The sequence below is a fragment of the Macrobrachium rosenbergii genome, unplaced genomic scaffold, assembly GCF_040412425.1.
Source record: "Macrobrachium rosenbergii isolate ZJJX-2024 unplaced genomic scaffold, ASM4041242v1 13875, whole genome shotgun sequence".
Classification (NCBI taxonomy): domain Eukaryota; kingdom Metazoa; phylum Arthropoda; class Malacostraca; order Decapoda; family Palaemonidae; genus Macrobrachium; species Macrobrachium rosenbergii.
The window spans coordinates 3,313,958-3,336,285 of NW_027100719.1; the positions used below are offsets into that span (position 1 = coordinate 3,313,958).

The 22,328-nt window shown below is 34.2% G+C and overlaps 1 protein-coding gene across 1 annotated transcript in view; it reads left to right on the forward strand.

The window, feature by feature from the left end:
* LOC136837877 (DE-cadherin-like) overlaps positions 1-22,328 on the forward strand; it is a 76,353-nt gene that overhangs the window by 14,079 nt on the left and 39,946 nt on the right. Inside the window, 5 exon segments of the mRNA XM_067102762.1 lie at positions 3,392-3,588; positions 4,798-4,803; positions 5,043-5,132; positions 5,999-6,047; positions 11,514-11,726. Coding sequence (XP_066958863.1) covers positions 3,392-3,588; positions 4,798-4,803; positions 5,043-5,132; positions 5,999-6,047; positions 11,514-11,726 — 555 coding nt within the window.

Genomic DNA, 22,328 nt, shown 5'->3' on the forward strand with positions numbered 1-22,328 from the left:
TCTGTAGGTGGTTGTGAATTATCATTAGTTCATGGACGAGCTCGACGAATGTGACTTTAGACAGTTCCTCTTGAGATTACCACATTGTATCCTGAAGACCCTTCCTGCATTGTTTTGCAAGGGCGTGCAGTCACAATGATGTGCCAGAACAACAAGTGAGCATCGTGCGTTCTTCAGGATCCAATGTTTGATGCTGCATGCGTGTGATGTCCGCGAACTTCTTGGTTATCAGCCGTGCTGTATTCAACAGTTCGAGAAGATAATTATCGTCACTTGCATAACGAGCATTTGGTAGTGGCGGTACCTGCAACCAAAGTGCAATGACTGTTCCACCGTTGGAAGACATCGACGATCCCTGTGATGTTAAGTATCAGAATATATTATGCCGACAATTTTAATTGTCTTAATAGCTATTTACTGATAGTCTTGTTGTGAAGTGTAAGCTTGTGTGTTGTAAGATTCATGTAAAGCTCTAAGAGCAACCCCAGTGACTTTGGAAGTCGCGTCATGAGAGCAGTCCTTAAAGCTGCAGTGCAGTAGACATTGCTAATTGAGCCATAGCTCTATTTGTTATAGTTTATACATATGTTTTTTTATTTTTAGTTCGCCATTAAGAGCGAGGCGGCTCTTATGGAATTGGCGAGCTCATTTGGAAGGACACATATGTGCATTTCATGCTTCAATGCTAAGATGTTATCATGGAAAGTTTGGAGCTAAGTGAATAGGGCAGAAGTTTGATGCGTTGCTGAAACAAATTTGCATATTTTGATTCCTCAGCTCTTTGCGAAGCTCCAGCAATGTTGGAATCAGGTGATCTCGGCGCTATGTATATTCATTAGTACGTACGTTACTTTGATCTAGATTATGCCAAATCTGCCTAAAGAAGTGAGATTTGATCGTTCATTAACGTGATAGAACTGCAGTTGTCCAGTCATAACTTTGAAGTGGTTCCAGGCTTTGAAAGTCGGCAGATAAGGTAGAGTCTCAAATCTCTGTTTTTATGGGAGAAAATTGAACTTTGATTTTTTTACCCAGCTTTCTAATCATTATGAACTTATGAACTGGTGTGGGAAATTTAATGGATATTCCATGCCTCCTTTTATATTATTATTTGTTATGTTACGTTTGCCATATCTTGGCTATGCATTTACGCACCATTATTGTGTTTTGTATTTCATGTATATTTTGGGAGTTTCTATCATGTTTGATTCTTTCGACAGATGTCTGTGGACTTGTTGAGAATAACATGTGGGTTATTAGAGGAATAACATGTGTGGACTTGTGGGAATAACATGGTAGACTTTTTTTTTGACATGACATTTAGTTATTGATTTGGGAGGATGTGTGATTTTTGGTATTTCCAGATGTAGCCATAATGAGACTTCTTTAGTCAAGTGCTTTGTAGTTTAGAGTTTAGTTATCTGACTCGATAATTCGTTTATTATGCATTTTAATCTTTGCTTTGTTTTATTCATTTCTTGTTGGGTTATTTGAATAATAAACCTATTTTTGTAGGAATGATTGTGTTTCTTTAAATAGTCCATTTAATTACTTGTGAGGAATGAGAGAATTCGGGTGGATGAGCCGATGACATTAGAGAGAGAGAGAGAGAGAGAGGATTCGGGCTGAGAGAGAGAGGGGGAAAAAGAAGTGCTAGTGAAGTTGAGTCGAGACCTTTCGCCCTTTTCCTGAAGTTAGATGCTAAGATCACTTCGTACACTTCAAAAAAGTGTTGATCTGTTCCCTGTAACATATATATATATATATATATATATATATATATATATATATATATATATATATGTATATATATATATATATATATATATATATATATATATAACTCTTATATATATATATATATATACATATATATATATATATATATATATATATATATATATATATATATATGTATATGTGTATGTATGTACAGTATGTATTTACATATATGAATATATATGTATACATTAATATGTATATATGTTAATATAATAATATTATATATATATATGTATATGTAGTATATATATATATATATGACAGCATAATAATATATGTATATATATCAACTTAACTTCATATAATAATAATATGCTATATATATATATATATATATATATACAGTATATATATACATATGTGTGTACATATATTATATATACATACATACATACATACACACATACATACATACATTCATGGATAACTGAATCACGAAAATATGGAACTTGATGAATATATAAATAAGGGCAATGCCACGAATGAAAGTGAAACGATGGAGTGGAGCTAGGCCCTTCGACTTACTGTCCTTTACATAGCAGACTGAAGAAATATAAAAAGTAAACACAAAGAAAGCTCCTTATAAATGACAGATGGGTATTATAAACGAAACATATGTACCTGGAATCCAACACAATTGAAGAATCAGTAGAACTGCCAAAAAGTATTAAATATTTAAGAGGTTTTACCAAGGATTAGGATCAGCCGTTCAGAAATGAGGACTGGACAATTAAGATTATACAGGGTCGTGACTGACCACCTAAAAACTTTTAGCTTTTAACTAAAATAATTATCTTTTTGTAAACAATAATAATTTTTGCAAGATGAACATTTTTACAAATAAAGAATTATATTAAACATACGATACATGGAAAATATATATCAAGTAACTAACTTGTAATTAAGTCAGTGATTTTATCTTTTAGGTCATTCTTGAACATTTTTTCTAGTACAGGGTCCAAATGTACATGCCAGGGCTAAAGATTAAAATTACCTCTGGAAGTAAGCTGGATAATAGCGGACTCAATAGATTTCTTGAAGAGAAATCTTTCGATCTAACAATCACTGAACTTTCAGTCCAATTTATCACCACTTAATAGTTTTCATTTAAATGAATGAATATGTATTGGATGTTTGTCAGTTTTGACTGAATACTTATGTTGCTTATCACGTATCTAAATCTTTGCTAGATTGGCCAATATAAAAAGAGGGGCAGCCCAAACATGGAATTTTATATATTATGTTGTTGTTTTCTTTAAGGCTATTTTTTATTAACATTCTTTTGAGCGTGTTATCATAAGAAAAAACGAGGTTTACATTAAAAGGTTTTAACAATGATTTTATGTATATATATTGTCAATATGTGTTAAATTTAACGTAAATTAATTTGTTTTGAATAAGTCACTTTGGCAGTAATTATTTTTTTGGGCGTAATGACCCTGTTTCCTCCTCCCGACATTTTCTGACTTGTTGTATAGTTTTAATTACAATAGGCTTGTTTTTTTTCACGTGGTGTTGGCGGGCTGTGATCGGCGCTGTCTCCTCAGGTCTGAGTGAGTCGTTTCTGGACCAATTAACATTGTGGGGGCTTGACATTTTGGGATTACAGGACCTGCCTTTCTCAGTTGCTGCTGCTGACCTCCTTCGAGAGTGTAGTTATTCTCCAGTCTGCGCCCTTGGTTCAGTTATTCTGCCAAAGGGGACCTCTCTGCACCAACTGGTAAGGTGTGATTACCTGTCAGACGGCCGTGTCCAGTCTGCGCCCTTGGTTCAGTTATTTTGCCAAGGGGACCTCTCTGCCAACTGGTAAGGTTTGATTACCTGTCGGATGGCCATGTCCATTGATTGTCTTGCGACATTAAAGTGATTCATTCTTCAGTCTGCGAGCTCACTTAAGGGAAGCAATTTATTTTTCATTAGTGATAAATATTTAGTGTGTAATAAGTTAGGTTATTCTGACTTTCGACATTCTATTACTTTCCAGGGCCCCTCCTTAAAGTGTAATTGTATAGTCTGTCTTAATTTGGTGTAAATGTGTTTGTTATTCGATGTTTTCAGTGTGTGGTTGATTTTTGTGTTTATTTAATGTATTTTGTAAGAGGCTCAGTGGTCATTTCTTTCTAAAAGTTTGTATTAAATATTAAGGTTTTTTCCAGAATTTTTCTTTATCCTCCTTCCATATGGTGCTTGCATAAACTATCAAGACTCCCGAGAAAGTAGATAACCTCCTTACTGATAACTTTTCAATTTCATTTCGTGGTCGTATTGCCATGTAACATCAGTGATACCATAAACAACCTACTCAATAATATCACCCAGCTGTGATGGTGTTCCTGTAGGAGCTTTCAAATTCAGCCACCCAAATTTACCTTTTGCTAGCTGCCCTATTCAGTGCGTGCATAATCCACCAGTTTCTCTCTGACTCCCCACTCTTAGTTCACTTAATACCATTAATAAAAAAAACAAGCTAAATGATGCAGCTGACCCTGGCAATTATCACCTGATTGCAATTACTGCAATTGTGCCAGATACTTGAGTCAGTTCTTCTAGTGAGACTTCTCCCCTTTCTACACACTACTGACAACTAGTTGGGATTTAACGCAAACCACTCAACCAACACTTGCATCTACATCCTGAAAGAATCGCTGAACTATTACCTGTCATCAGCCTCTCCTGTATTCCTATGTTTAGTAGATGTGAGAAAAGCATTTGACAGAGTAAACTACCTGAAGCTCTTCCTGAAGCTGCACAAAAGAGGTACATCTAAATATTTAATTGGCATTTTATATTGCTGGTTCTCCATACAGCAATTCTGTGTTTAATGGGATAACTTACTGTCGTACAACTTAGGCTCCTAGATGGGCTCCAGCAAGGTGTTCTCTCTCATACCTGTTTAATACGTGCACAGATGCCTGAATGTCAAAGTGTACTCACTCCCAATCAGATGCTCTATCAGTGAAACAAAAGTAAACAACCTCTGTTACACCGACGATGAGGTTCTGATTTCCGCATCAGTGCCAGGTCTCCAGCGACTAATCGACACTTGCCGCTGATATGTAGAGGAATTTATCTTATGCAACGAAACCAAGACCCAGGGCATGTCGCTGCTCCTGATAATATGTACATAGACATAAATAAAACATAATGGGTGTTTGTTTTAAAGAACTTCACTTTCCTCCACTCATGATTTACATGCTTGCCTATACGCTGACGATGCATTAAATTTAACCCTTTCATCTTTTTTTCTCTATTTCACTTAGATCTAACATAGCAGATAGCTCTCTCGTTTACTTCACCCTACTGAATGGCAACACGCCTGACACCAATTCAGATGGGACATTCGCTGTCAGGTAAGTCCTAATCAATCATTTGGTTTGAAAGTTCTCATTAGTTACTTACTGAGATGTTGATAAGTATGAATGAATGGTTTCAAGTTTGACTGATCATGGAGAGTGTGTTTTGTGTGTGTATGTGTGTGTATCTTGAGAATTTATAAATTTGATTAATTAACTGTGTAATTCATATTATACATGTGGACTGAGCGTGAACCATTGATGCTGCTTGTACCCTTATAGGAATTATAGACTGAGCATTGCTGTAGTAACTGGGTTTATTAAAGCCAGAGGGAATCTAGTACGTGAAGAAATGAGACAATGTCGAAAACTTGATTTACACAACTACGCCTTCAAGAAATGAAGGTACTCACACTGACAGTTTTCATTTTCATTACTCATTTAATTTTATTGTTGTTGCTGTATGTTCCGTTTTTTTTTGTAAAGTTAGTGATTACTGTTTAGTACAGTTGAAGAGGACCTTAGTGAAGGTCGAAAACTCCTGCTTTAAAATTTATTCACATAAAGTTGGTGGGATTTTCAAGACAAACTCTAAGACAGTTTTCTTTAAGGGAGTCGAGTCCTCTTGAAGTTTAAAAGATTCCAAGTGTAACTTTAACATCATATCAAGATTTCCACTCAATTTTGTAGTTGTTGTGGTTATTTGTTATTCTGTATTTGACCACAAAAACGTACAGTAAATCAAGGCCATTATGAGCTCAAATATGTGCCGTTATGAAATGGTCCATTATATTTTTTGTCATATGTAAGGAGGGTAAAGCCATCTGTTTCTTTAAGTATCGTGAAATGGACAAAGTTAAAATGGGTGTATGGAGACCTAGAGAATATGAAACAAAAAAGACGCGCATTGTACTTCTGTACAGATATAAAATCAAGCTGATAGTTTTGCTTGCACTTTCAAAGAGGACCATTGTAAGTAGCAATTATTATTCTATGTGTTCTAAAGGAATTGTAAAACCGGATACACATGTTTTGAACGTTTTATATTATAAACCTTCCCATAGAAAAAATTCACAGTAGGTGACGCCAGTTTTAGTAGCCATAAATCAATCAATCAATCTGTGTTAAGAAAGAATGGTTGCAACAGACGTTTAATGAAGACTCCAGTATGCCACGACAGCACAGGGTGACGGTGTTTCGTAGCCTCCAGGAATCTGGATTATGAAATGATCCAGGAATAAACCTCACCATTCAGATCGTTGTGAGTACTCAACTTTCCTCCTCTTTTCTCTGCTTTAGGAATGGGTTTCTTTCTTCTCTCTGTTGTATCTTGTTTGTTTTTTTTCATTGATTTTTTTAATGAATAAATTGGACTCTCTCTCTCTCTCTCTCTCTCTCTCTCTCTCTCTCTCTCTCTCTTTGCAGTGAGTATATATATGATATCTCTCTATATATCTTATCTCTATATATATATATACTCATACATATATCTATATATATCATCTCTCTCTCTCTCTATATATATATATATATATATATATATATATATATATATATATGTGTATATGTGTATATACTATATACTATATATATATATATATAAATATATATACATATATATATATATATATATATATATATATATATATATATATATATATATATATATATATATATAAAAGTATGTATGTATTTGGAGATATAAGTTTGTAATGTCTTGCTATTCATTTGTATTATATGAAAAATTCACTAGTAATTTTTTTTTTAACATAAGTAATAATATCAAAAGCAACAAAAAGGGATATTTTCATTTATGGCTATTTTATTAATGGATAAGTGGAGGATGTTTTTAGCATATTACAATCTCGTTAGTCTTGTTATAACGTTATGTATTTTTTTTCTTTTTTTTTTGTTAACTGGCATTTTCCTCATTCATTGCTCTGTTAATTGTTATGATTCTCCTGTTCCCAACCCTAAGTGTTCAGGTTTCATAAATATTTACTTTATTGGTAACTAAATTTTACTTCCTATTCAATGACCCTTGCGTACGTCAGATGTTCTAGTTTTCAATGATAAGGAATTCCAGATATGAAGTTTTATTTCTTTGATCGTTACTACTGTTGAGTCATCACTATTACCGTTTAAAAGCTCAAGCGAAGATGCAATGCATTACTTCCCTAAAAGCAATTCTCCTTGTACTGTAATAATTTATTTACATTTTTATCTCTTTCTTTATTATTTTGTTAATTACTTTTTTCTAATAAGCGATCTCTTCTCTCAGTATTTCCTATTGCCTTCTATTACTCTTTCTAATGAATACCATAGTCTTTGGAGCTTAGTTTCAATTCAAAATTTCTTGGCTTGTTCATTATGAATAGGGTTCATTTTCTGATTAATAATAATAATAATAATAAAATCTAATAATAATAATAATAATAATAATAATAATAATAATAATAATAATAATAATACTTAATTAAACATAATGCCCGTCTGGTGTTTGAGAGAAGGTCTTTATCCGAAATAATAATAATAATAATAATAATAATAATAATAATAATAATAATAATAATAATAATAATAATAATAAAATTGTTATTAGTTATAATATAATATACTTGTCTACAGTGTATTTTTTCCACTCTTAAAAGTCTATTTTTGTTTCGTGCTCAACTCTGCAATTTAATTTCTTTTACCCTGTACTAAATTCTCTTATTGAGTTCAAGATCCCAGTTTTATTATCTACCCGAATGCTGCAGCTGGTTGGAAATCTCCTTTACTAACAGGCTTGCATTACTGGGAGTCATATATTTTATTGTGTTTATTACAAGAAGGTTGACATTGTTGATGATGAGTAGATGACATAACGGGAAGGTAAAGAATTGTTACAGTAATGATATTATTATTATTATTATTAAGTATTATTATTATTATTATTATTATTATTATTATTATTATTATTATTATTATTATTATTCAGAAGATGAACCCTATTCATAGAACAAGTCCACAGGGGACACTGACTTGAAATTAAAGCTTTCAAAAGAACATGGTGTTCATTTGAAAGAAGTTACAGAAAATAATAGGAAGTGCACAAAGAAAGATTTGTTATTATAAAAAGTAAAAATATAAATTAATGAATTGATTGAGAAATTGACAAAAGCATAAATTGTTTGTTAAAATCCAAGGTACTGATGGAAAGACTTGTTCTCTTAAGCATCTAAAACTTTCAGCAGTTTGTTATAGCAGTTCGAAGAAAACTGTAATTCAAAAGGGTAATCAGAATATATCTCTTATCTTGACCCGATTACTATATTTTCAATTTGGGTGACAAAAGCTGAAAGTGGGACAGTTAATCTGAAAATGTAATTGGTATTTTTAACTGCCAATTTACAGCGCTATCAAAGTGAGTTCAATTGGAATCCATATATTGCACTGACATAAATTTCGTTTACCCTCTCGGATGGGAATTATCAATGAGTCCTTTTGCACTGATGTGAACCGGAGAGTAGTAAAAATAGCTTAGTTTTACCAGACCACTGAGGAGCTGATTAACAGCTCTCCTAGAGAGGGCTTGAAGGATTAGACTTATTTAACGTGGCTAAGAACCAATTGGTTTTTTAGCAACGGGACCTACAACTTATTGTGAAATCTGAACACATTATAGCGAGAAATGAATTTCTATCACCAGAAATAAATTCCTTAACTCTTCATTAGCCGACCGGAGAGTCGAACGGGCCTAGCGAGTGCAAGGCTACAACTCTACCGACTTAAGGAAGAGCTTGAACCGGAGAGTAAACTATATATTTTTAATGAATCCCTTCTCTTTGATTGTATAAATTTATAGTACAGTATTACAAGATCACTGCTGATTGGACTGCTTACATTCTAAAATATTTTTGTAAACGACAAGAATTTGCTACGATTGTGATATGAACCCAAAAATGAAAGTAAAAATTTGAGATGAAACCTTATCTTTGATGGTATTGATTTACAGTATTACAAGTTGATTGCTCATTTAACTACTTATATTCTACAGTGCTTCTGGAAACTACAAGGACTTGATACGATTACGTTTTATTATAAATGCAAAGACAACTCAACTTCTCCTTTTCTTTATAATTTTGGAAACTGTTTTCACTGAAAGATAATTGTAAAGCCCTAAGGAATAAAACGGAATAAATCCTCCTAGGTGGGACTGAAACTAGTTTAGGTTACAAGTCTGGGATATACTATGTACACGTAAAGTGGTAATGTTGAACGTTGTTTTAAATTGTAAATCATGATGCACCCCCCCCTCTCCTTTTTTTTTTTTTCTTTAACTTATCGCCTTATGGGCAACATGTAGGGTTGTTTTGTCCATAAGATCTCTCTTTGGAGTTCTGTGTGTATTCCATATCCACATGAATATGTGGTACCTTTTGTGTTTTTGATGGTTTCTCTTATATTATTACTATTATAATTTGGCAGCAGACCCTCTTTTAAACAGGTTCTATTGAATATTATTGCTGCTTCAGCTGCATTTATTTTGTAGAAGACTTTTTCTATTTCCTTATTGCGGACTTCTCTTCAGTGGAGGTGCGTGCTAACATACACATATATTTGTCATTTCATGGGGAAAAGTCAAAATCTGGATTCTGCTTCTTTATATATTCTATACAGTTAGTTATATACAATTGTTTGCGACGCGTTTCGACAGACTCTTCTGTCATTCTCCAGCGGGAGCTAGTAGAGGACTGGCAGATTGCATAGGTCCTTCTGAATTTATACACGGGCTTCAGCGGGGTCATGGATGGCGAATTCTGATTGGTTGCAGTCAGCGAACTTCAAGCCCAATTTCTGGCGAAGCTCGATCCTGACAGATCTTGCAACCTGGGAATGTCATTCATTCCAGCGTTCCCATTGGCCTGCCGTTGCGTGATGTCATGCCGGCTGACATCATCGGTAGTTTAGCTGCTATTGGGCTGCGGATGAATGATGTCATTATCTACTCTTTCTGTCGTAGTCGGGGGATTGTCTCGAAGGGCGCCTCACTCATCAGGGCATCTCCATTTTCAGGGTTGTCGTTTTCAGGTATTCGTTGGATTTGGTGGGTGTTCTGCATTATTCTTCTTAAATTCGTGGGTAGGAGCGATGCACTCCTGCGTCGTATTCATTGTTGGTTTTCTCTCCGGCAATGAGGAGCGCCTCCTAGCAGGCGCAGACGTCGAGGGTCGGCGGCTCTCCGATTATACTTATATTTTGTATAATTGTCGCGGGAGATGGAAATATTGGAGTAGCACGGGCGTGGTTCATGATGGCACCCTCCTGGGCGTGGCAGGAGATCCTTTTTGACAGACGCATCGTGGTCATTCCAATATAAGCGCCGGGGCATCCTCGGACAGGACATACAAATTGGTAGACCACGTTCTTCTGCTTGAAGATTATACTTATACAAAATATAAGTATAATCGCTCCTACCCACGAATTTAAGAAGAATAATGCAGAACACCCACCAAATCCAACGAATACCTGAAAACGACAACCCTGAAAATGGAGATGCCCCTGATGAGTGAGGCGCCCTTCGAGACAATCCCCCGACTACGACAGAAAGAGTAGATAATGACATCATTCATCCGCAGCCCAATAGCAGCCAAACTACCGATGATGTCAGCCGGCATGACATCACGCAACGGCAGGCCAATGGGAACGCTGGAATGAATGACATTCCCAGGTTGCGAAGATCTGTCAGGATCGAGCTTCGCCGCAGAAATTTGGCTTGAAGTTCGCTGACTGCAACCAATCAGAATTCGCCATCCATGACCCCCGCTGAAGCCCGTGTATAAATTCAGAAGGACCTGGCGTGCAATCTGCCAGTCCTCTACTAGCTCCTGCTGAGAATGACAGAAGAGTCTGTCGAAACGCGTCGCGGCAACAATTGTATATAACTAACTGTATAGAATATATAAAGAAGCAGAATCCAGATTTTGACTTTTCCCCATGAAATGACAAATATAGGCGAGCTGTTAGCACGCACCTCCACTGAAGAGAAGTCCGCAATAAGGAAAATAGAAAAAGTCTTCTACCAAAAATAAATGCAGCTGAAGCAGCAATAATATTCAATAGAACCTATTATTATTATTATTATTATTATTATTATTATTAAAATAGTTTTAGCAGAATACTGAGCTGATTATCAATTTTCACAGGCTCGCCCGAAGGATTTGTTTTTTATCTATATCTGGATTTTTATCTTGGCAATTACATTGCAATTTTTGAAAAACTTCATAATTGAATTAATTCCAAGTGTTGACGTTTCTGACAAAATTCCACTGATCGATTTATTCCAAATCTTGATGTTCGATGCCGATTGTACTTTGGACACGAACACATCAAATATTTAATTGTGTTGAGTAAGATTTTCATGACCTTTTCCCTTTGCTGTGATTGCTATCACAGCACCGTTTTATCTCCTCTTTCTCCATCCGTTTCAAATTCCAGAACGATCGGAACGCTCGTTTGGAAAAGAAGCTCCAAGTGAGCATTCTGGACGTCAACGACAACGCTCCGCTTCTGCAGCAGTTCGACGGTTCTGTCTTGGAGAACGTTGACAGTATGCTCATCACGACGATCCAGGCTCACGATAAGGACGTCTCTCCTCAGTTTAGACAGGTGAGGCGATGGGTACATTGCCATCTCTCTCTAAAAATCTCTCTCTCTCTCTCTCTCTCTCTCTCTCTCTCTCTCTCTCTCCTCAGTGTAGACAGGTGAGGCGACGTAGGTTGCCATCTCTCTCTCTCTCTCTCTCTTTCTCCCTCTCTCTCTCTCTCCTCAGTGTAGACTGGTGAGGCGATGTAGAGTGCCATCTCTCTTTCTCTCTCTTTCTCCCTCTCTCTCTCTCTCCTCAGTGTAGACAGGTGAGGCGATGTAGGTTGCCATCTCTCTCTCTCTCTCTTTCTCCCTCTCTCTCTCTCTCCTCAGTGTAGACTGGTGAGGTGATGTAAAATTAAATAAAATCTCTCTTTCTCTCTCTTTCTCTCTCTCTCTCTCTCCTCAGTGTAGACAGGTGAGGCGATTTTTTTGCCATCTCTCTCTCTCTCTCTCTCTCTCTCTCTCAGTTAAATGTCAATTCCCAGGTAGTTTCTAGATAAGAGACATTCATCCCTAATATGTGTTCTATTATGAGATTGCGACACTGAGCTCTGTCGAACTGGAACTGTGCCTGTCCTTGAATTCTCGACGTTAGACCAAAGTTAGGATGTGTTATATTGTTATTTTCTATTTATAACGTGAATACTTCAAGATTACTGGCCCTTCTTGTTCGGTGTTAGGGAATAGTCCAAATATCTCCATCAGTCAGATAGGAAATAAAGTCGAACCATAGTTGTTAGGTAAATAATGAAAGGTATTGATAGCGAATGCTTTCATTCCATATGCATGTGAGTGTGTCATAGACCATGTTCAAGCGTTTAGATGTTAATTATCATCGTTTTCCATTTGCAAGGTCAATATTTCAAGATTACTAACTCTTCTTGTCCAGTGTTAAGAATTGGCCCAAATGTCTCCATCAGTCAAATACCGGGTAATGAAATTAGAGGTGATAATAGCCTCCACAGAACAAATGGAAAGTTATGAAGTTTTCTGCTATAGCCTGTCTCCAAGTACATTATTTTAAGTTTCTATTAAGCTATTTTCCATTTTACATTTCTTGTATTTTCAGACTGAGTGACGGAGTTAGATACAGCCATGGCTAACAACTCGGAAGAAATTAGATGGATTGACCGAATCCGGGTTATAACCTTCAGAGAGGCCAGGGATGCTGACGCATCCTTCATTTCACGTTCCTGGATAGCTAAATACGTTAAAAGAGATGAATCCTTTGTTAAAAGAAACTGGAACAAAAATCCATATAACTGTCATCGCGAAAAGAGTGAGAATCTTGGAAGGCCTTTCTCAGGAGTTAAAATACATCATAGCTGAGGCAGTGGGTAGACCAAGAAAGTCTTTACGTAAATTGGCTCTTGAACTAGAAACAAAAAGGGGAAAGAACAGAAGTTATAGTGCTGTGTATCATGACTTGAAAAAATCTGGTATCAAGCCATTTCATGTTATCAGCAAGCCCAACATCACTCAGCAACAGAGAGAAGACCGTGCATGGTTTTGTGGTTCATTTCTTAAAGATTGGGTTGAAGCTGAGTTTCTCCATGTTGCCGCATCAGATGAATTCTTCATTTACGCAGTCAGGAAGCCAAATCATAAAAATTACATCATTTGGGCTGCAAAGTTGGATGATATCAATGATGACGTGCGCTATCACCAAATTGTGAAATTTCCTGAATGTTTGGGAATTTTTCTCTGTTTCACAGCCAAACAGTTAAAATGTGGATCATCAAAGAAAAAGGACAGTCATGAAATGACGAATACTTCAGAGAAACTGTGCTTACTGGTGGAATATTTCCTTTTGTCAAAGATCCTGAAAATGTGTTATCTGTTGAAGAAGTCACATTTTTGCATGATAAGGAACCATGTTTCAAGGCTCTTCAGACACAGAAGCTGCTTCGCAACAGTGGTATCGATTTCTTCTCAAGTGAATTTCCAGGTAGCTCCCCTGACCTTAATGTGTGTGAAAACATTGGTAGTATCTTAAAGGATCGTGTTGAAGGACGCACAGTGAACTATGATGGTATACCAATCTTTGACGACCTGCAAAGAGGTGACTGAAGTGCTCAGGGAAATGGGGTTTGAGTCTCAGCTTTTTGCAATTTGCTGAAATCATACCCTCAAGAATGCAGGCTGTGGTACAGGCAGATGGAGGCCACAAAAATATTAAACACTCAGAGAGAAACTTAAATAAATACCTGTTCTGAATTACTTTTGTTTTTGTCCATATCAATTTAGTTTATGCTGTAGAGGGGGGGCTCTAATTTTGAAACGCCCTACAGAGAATAAAGTGTACTCTCAGCAGTTATTAAAAATTGAAGGTTATTTTATAGAATGCTTTTATTCATTATGCATGTGTATTTTATAGAGTTTCATAAATAGAGTTATGATGTTTTGTATTATTTTCCATTGTCAACTGAATATTTCATGATTACTAACGCTTCATAACATCCATTAATCAGATAGAAAATAAATTTTACTCTTAGCAGTTACCTAAAACTTAGCAGTTACCTAAAAATGAAAGGTATTTCTGGTGTCCCCAGCTTCTATTCTGTATGCATGTGTGTGTATGTGTGTATTTTTATTGCTCGGAAATAACAGCCAGATTTAGTATTTATTTTCGAAGATTTAAATACTGATAATTAATTTTTTTTTGGTCCCATGCATGTCTGATATATTTCAAGTTATTCTAATTAAATGAGGACACTGACTACCGTATTTAGACTTTGTGAGTTACTGAGTCATATATTTCCTCTCTTATTTCGATTTAGCTGCAGCCGCAAATGCTTTAACAATTACTAATCAAATGAAGCGAACCCCATTGCAGTGGTATCGATAAACCATTTATAGCTTTTATACATAACACATATATGTAGTATATATATATATATTATATATATATTTATATATATATATATATATATATATATATTTTATATATATATATATGTTATATATATATATCAGTATATATATATATATATATATATATATATATAATATATATTTGTGTGTATGTGTGAATTTATTTTGTGTATATTTATATATATTTATTTATATATACATCTAATATTACTATATATATATATATATATATATATATTTATATATATATATATATATATATATATATATATATATATATATATATATATGTATATATATATATATATATATATATATATATATATATATATATATATATATATATATATATATATTTATTTAGGTTCATTTATTTTGCTTAATCCTTCAGATCCTCCAATCTAGACAGACACAAGAGGATTACTCTTAATCCTCTCACCTAATAACAAGGGACATCCATTTTCTTTTCATTATTTTATTTTTCTAAAGAAAATGTTCCTATTGCCATTTAGTTGAAAGAATTGGCATCTCTCTCTCTTTCTCTCTCTCTCTCTCTCTATATTCTCTCTCTCTCTCTCTCTCTCTTTCTCTTTATATGCATTTGCACTCTTGTGTCCTTACCTACTTAACTATCTCAAATAGAGCTGTCGTTCCATAAATCTGAATATAGCAATATATATTATTATACTTACAAGAATATAAAGGACTATGTTGATGTAAAATGAAAGGACTATATTTATCTCTCTCTCTCTCTCTCTCTCTCTCTCTTCTCTCTGTCTTTATGCATTGGTTTATAGTTGCTATTCCTAATACCCTGCCTCAAGTTACAGATTAAGCTCATTTTAATATTATATATATATATATATATATATATATATATATATATATATATATATATATATATATATATATATATATATATATATATATATATATATATATATGTATATATATATATATATATATATATATATATATATATATATTATATATTTATATATATATATGTGCAAAGAAAAATGTATGTCTGTGTGTGTGTAATATGTGTAAATATACACAATCATAACAGAGCCACAGCTCCAAACCACATCTACTGGGTAGCAAGGGCATGGCTTAGTGCATTTTCAAGATTTATTGTTGCATTTTCAAGGCTGAAAAAACGTGAACACCTTATTACTCTTAGAATATTTTGACAAGAAATATAGATGTATTACATTAGCATCCCTGGTAAGAGTAAAATATAACAGTGAAATTGCAAAAGAGGAAATAGAACACAAAGAGATATAAGAAAAACTAAAAAGAAAAAAAAAAAATATATAAAAAGACGTAAATAATCTTGACATCACTGATTACATTAATATATTTAAAATGAGACAAAATAAAAATAATAAAAACCAGCAAAAAAGAAAAAGAAAAAAATTTACAGCAAAAAAGAAGAAATATAAAAACATAAAAACACTACGGAGAAAAAAACACCCACCCAGCAGGCTGTTTTCAAAGAGAAACTAAAAACAGAAGAACCTTTCAGAGACCGAGAAACGAAGGAAGAAGTGCAGGAGGCCATTACGTAATGTACAATTGGTTGGAGAATTCTGCCAGTTTAACGACAGAACTCGTTTTTTTTATCATTATAGACTCCATTTTGTGCGTGTCCTATAATTTGGAAATCTTTGGCCTCTATATGCGTATTACAAATCTATGAATGATTCCGAATATTTGATTGTTCTGGATTGGACAGCCTCCTCCTTGTCCTGAAACAGTTTAATTTCCTCTATGGGAGTCCAAGCGTACTTTTAGTATTTTTTTGTGTATCCCACATAGGTCCTCAACTACATTTTTAGGCAAATATATTTGTACACAACGTTGGACGTAAACATCGGACTCAGCTTTTCTTTATTTCTGAACTGAGAACCAGTGGTAACCGGGTTCTTAGGAATAAGTTTCAAGTTTAGGATTTAATTCTTTGACACTACAATCATGAAAAATAACTGTGCTTTATTTATTACCCAGTAGAAAAAATATATATTGTATATATATATATATATTATATATATATATATATATATATATATATATATATATATATATATATATATATATTATATATATATTATATATATATATTATATTATATATATATATATGTGTTGTGTGTGTGTGTGTGTGTGTGTGTGTGTAATAATACTATATATATTGTAGTTGTAAAGCGTAATAAGCATCAGAGCATAAAATGTGCGACTGTCTATTCCTTGGGTATAGAGGATGAATGAGTCTGTTACTGGGAAAATCAGATACTACGGTATTCGTCGACCATTTTGTTGAGTATTATTTAACGGGTATTCTCCTTTCCTTGGGGTAGAATGCAGTGGGCACTATTGCTGTCAGTCATTTTTTTCCTTGCAATTTTTTCAATTTTTATTATTGTTCTTTGCTCGAGTATTTATTATTATTATTATTATTATTATTATTATTATTATTATTATTATTATTATTATTATTATTATTATTATTATTATATTAAAAATCTCATAACAGCATGATGAAATCGACAGTGATGCAAGTGTAAATATATATATTAGAAATATGTATTTCTAATCAATATTTACACTCACACCACTGTGGATTTCTTCATTATTATTATCATAATAATAATTATTATTATTATTTTTATTATTATTAATTATTGAAGGCATCCACAATGGTGTAAATGTAAATACATGTTAGAAATATACATACAGAACGAAAGCTTTCGAGAATCTGCTCGTTTCCCCGTTTAAAATCCTGAGTTACAATCTATGAAGTAATCATCGAAGTATAATGATTTGAAAAAATGATTATAAAGTTAAAAGTGTTGTTGACAGAAGCAAAAATGTAATTTGAAGATAGCCAATTCAGTAGTTCAGGTTATACCATCCTTCTTTTTAATCTACGGAGAAGGATGGTATAACCTGAACTACTGAATTGGCTATCTTCAAATTACGACAAATTTGCTGAGGAGAAGGGAGAAACAAGACAACTTCCACACTAAGTCAGTAATAAGTGGGAGATGAAAGAAAGAGGGAAAGTCTTAACCTAACTCTACACAATATTTACAGTAATATACCATTACATGGATACGTTCCCCACACCGGACAAAAACAAGGCAATAATCTCCGCACTGAAGCAGTTTATCAAAGGAGTGATGGTTTCGATGACACTTCGACGTATTGGTCGTCCCAGGACACTAATGCTTAACCATAAGGGACTATTTTGGATACAAAGTAGGCACAAAATCAGATGCTTAATCTTCTTCCTGACCAAAAGGCATCCTAACGGGCCCTTAGAAGCTCTCGAGTCAACGGCTGTTCACAGGAAATTCTGGAGGCGCCTCCACAACAATAGACGAGAACTCAGGATGTAGGCGATGACGATGGTTTCAGTAGTACCTGAGAGCACGAGAGCTTATTTACCCGTAGGTTACAAAGTCAATTGGTGTGTGCATCCAGCGACAATGATCATCAGCAGCAGACAAGCTATTTATTTTTGAAGCCAGAAGTCCATCCAAATACAGCCGAACGCAATCCCCTTGCCAACCCAGACGAAAATATATTTTAAATCGCATCTTGAACAAGCCAACGTGGCAGGGCAGAATGCCAAACCAACGAACCACTCCTTTATGAAAATAAAGAGAACTTTTCATGAGCGGAGTACCAAATAACAAATGACAACCTTAAGTGGGAGAAGCACAACAAAACAAAACTCTAACCCAGAATTTGAGGCTCAAATGAACTAGTGAAACATTGAACTGTAATTAATAAACCAACGTTTACTTTAACAGAGCCAAGGAGATATAAATTATGTAGCTGATATTACAATTTATATATATATATATATATATATATATATATATATATATATATATATATATATATATATATATATATATATATTATATATATATATATATATATATATATATATATATATATATATATATATATATATATATATATATATATATATATTATATTATATATATATATATATAATTATATATATTATATTTATATATATATATATATATATTTATATATTATATATATATATAGATATTATATATATATATATATTATATATATATTATATAGATATATATTATATATATATTGTTACGAACTGAGGTTTTCGGCCCTTAAGAAAACACAGGATTTGATGGAAATATTGGAAACTTATTAACTGGCTAATTTATTTTTTTTACACAAAAGAAGGAGAATCAAAATACAGGAGTTTGTTATAAAAATATGAATTTTTAATTTCAAACTTTATTATCTTAAGAAAAAAGAAGATTGTCATAACAAAATGAGCCAGGTGGGCCGAAACACAAAAATAAATAAAGCAATATTACTTTACATCCAAAATAGGAAGTACCAGCAGCAGTCGATACAAAAAAAAGCCATTTCCAGCGAAGTCCACCATTTTTACTAACGACAATTTATAATATTATGGGGGATTATTTATCCTGCTGCCGTCATCAATTAAACAGAAATACAAGGTTTTAGGGCCACTGCAGTTTAAAGGGCCAAAACTGCCGACAGGGTCTCCACCTGCGGCCAACAAACAACCATTTTTTTGGTGCGCTGCTCCAGCCTGGGCCCAAACACCATAATTTTACGTCCTCAAAAGTCGAACTGCTGCTGGTACTCAAAGTTCTCATCCCCAAGAGAACAACCGTTTATTACTGCCGAACCTGACTAAAGGTTGGCGCCACGCTGGTTCCAGGCTATGGATGACTCCTGTGAAAATAAGAGGAGGGAGGATTATTACTTTAAACATTTTATTGCAGAAACCGCCCATAAAACAACCAAAGATCCTAATACCTTCCTCCCGACAGAAAAAAAAATTAAATATTTTTTTCAAAATAATGTTCCTCCAATGTGGTGAAAACTCCGACAACCAGAGCAGAGCCAATCCTGTCATCACAGGTCAGCCAATGTTACGAACTGAGGTTTTATTTACCCTTAAGAAAAACACAGGATCTAGATGGAAATAAATTGGGGCTGCTCTGGCTAATCGACAGCTCGCACACACAAAGAAGGAGGAATAAACAAAATACAGGAGTTTGCTATAAAAATATATTTATTAATTTCAAACTTTTATTATCTTAGAAAAAAACAAAGGTCATGTTTAAAATGAGCCAGGTTTATTTACGAAACACAAAAATAAATAAAGCAATATTATTTTTACATCCAAAAAAAAGGAAGTACCAGCAGCAGTCATTACAAAAAAAAACCATTTCCAGCGAAGTCCACCAACTAACGACAACAGGTCGTATTATCACGACGTCCTGCTGCCGTCTCGCCAAAAAATACAAAGGACACGGGCCACTGCATTTATTGCCAAACTCGGGCCGACAGGTCTCCACCTGCGCCAACAAACAACCATCTTCGTTATGCGCTGCTCCAGCCTGGGCCCAAACACCGGCTGCCCAAGAAACGTCCTCAAAGTCGAACTGTTTTGCTGGTACTCAAAAGTTCTCATCCCTAAGAGAACAACCTGTTAAGCTACTGCTGCCCGAACCTGACTAAAGGTTGGCGCCACGCCAACAGACGTAAACACTTTGTGAAAATAAGAGGAGGGGAGGATTAGCCAAGTAAACAATTTGACCCCATAAAACAACCAAAGAACTAATATATATATATATATATATATATATATATATATATATATATATATATATATATATATATATATATATATATAAATATATATATATATATATATATATATATATATATATATATATATATATATATATATATATATATATATATATATATATATATATATATATATATATATATATATATATATATATATATAATTAGATATACATTCCTCCCTTCCTTGTATAGTAATTTCAGCAATCAAATTCAATTAATCCATTGTTCCTCTGTCTTTCTCAATTTGCGTCTCAGTGAAAACAGAACACATTTTTGAACCAAAAAATGTATTTAAAACAATGTCCATTAACTCCTCAATTCCAACATCGTACATCCGAAGAACAATAGCAGAAACTTTGTTACCTTTCCCCATCACGCGATGGGAGCAACATGGGATTGGGAAGGGCAGAAGGGCATTTAGGGCTGTGGGACAGGTAGTTTTGATTCTATAGGCATATAATGATAAATGTGCTTTTCCCATACCCTCCTTGCTGGCTTTCTTGGCTTGCTTGCAGGTATAGCTGGGCATCCCCGCCCCCCGCCTGACGCCAAATGCGACCTGCTTTTCAAAATGCAGGGGAGAGACAATTCTGACTTCATCTGGAGCGGACGCTCACGGAACCCTCTATCTCCGCTGGGTGGTCGTCGACGAACAGCCAATCCGATTGTCGCCTATAACAATCATAAAGATTAAATTCACGTTTGCGAGTAGTCAATTAGCCAGCCCTGTCCCTTAACTTGACTCCCTAATTTCCATCTCTTTTAAACTTTTAACCTCTTCCTCCACGAAACAATCTTTCCTTTGTCAAAATCTTGCCTGTATCCCCTGCCTTGCCATTTACATACCTGGAATTCGAGTAAAGATGCCGATATAACAATCATTTATCCCTCCACCAGTGCAATCCAAGGGCTATTTAAGTTATTTAAGTTAACCCTTAAATGTCTACTGGACGTACCATACGTCGACTAAAATTGTCTGGGCCAAGTGGAAGTTACGTCGACTAAAAATGGTTTTTAAATATTCGCGGAAAAATAATTATAGGCCTAGTTTGCAAAAGGTTTTAAATCACGCGCCTTGAGGGATGCTGGGAGTTCACGGATCACGCTGTTGTTTTGTTTATAAGCGTCACCCAAACGTGCATGCGCGAATTTCTTCCTTCTCGCACCAGAAAGCATCAGCGGCGCATTGTCGGAGAGCGATATCTTGACGCATCCGTGTTTTGCAGAACTTTGGCGAGTGTTTGCATATTTGTGAGGCAACAGGACGTAGAATACAACAAAAAATAAATCATGCTTTTAGCTTTTACCATTTTTGAAATATTTTCATATAAATAATGATAAATAGAAAAAAAATCAACCTTCAGTCAACTTTAACTCGATCGAAATGGTAAAAAAATGCAATTGTAAGCTTAAAAAGTTACAGTCTAGTAATATTCAATCAATTTCTTCATTTTGAAACAATTGGAAAGTCTCTATAATAACAGTATTTCGACTTATGGTGAATTTTGAAAAAACTTTTTTTACGTCCGGTCGTTACAAATTCATGCATCATTTTGTGATAATATTTTCTCTGTGTTGCTTTAATTGTTTTACAATCTGTTATATACCAAAGTCATCGCAATTTAGTGTACAATACAACTAAAAAAAAGTAACTCATTAGCTTTAACCGTTTTGTTTAGAGCGTGATTGGTATACAATTATATATGAGTTTTTTTTTTTGCTGTCATATATTCCAATATTTATATATGATAATGATATTTTTTCATTTCTGATGGTTGCATATAAAAACTTCAGGCAATGAGAAAAAAGGAGCCAAAAATGAACTCTTAATCTTGAAAACTAAAGCGTGCTGTGATGTTTTGAAAAACTTTTTTCCACTTTGGGCGCTAGCTTAACGCCGCCCGGCAATGGAGACGTTTTTTTGTAAATAGAGGCTTGGCGTTTAAGGGTTAAGTGATACCAGCGTACGTTAACTTTGGGCGTGTATAATTACGTGTTCATTGTTACCGCACACGCTGCTCCGATTCTCAGATCAAATTTACGTGCTTTC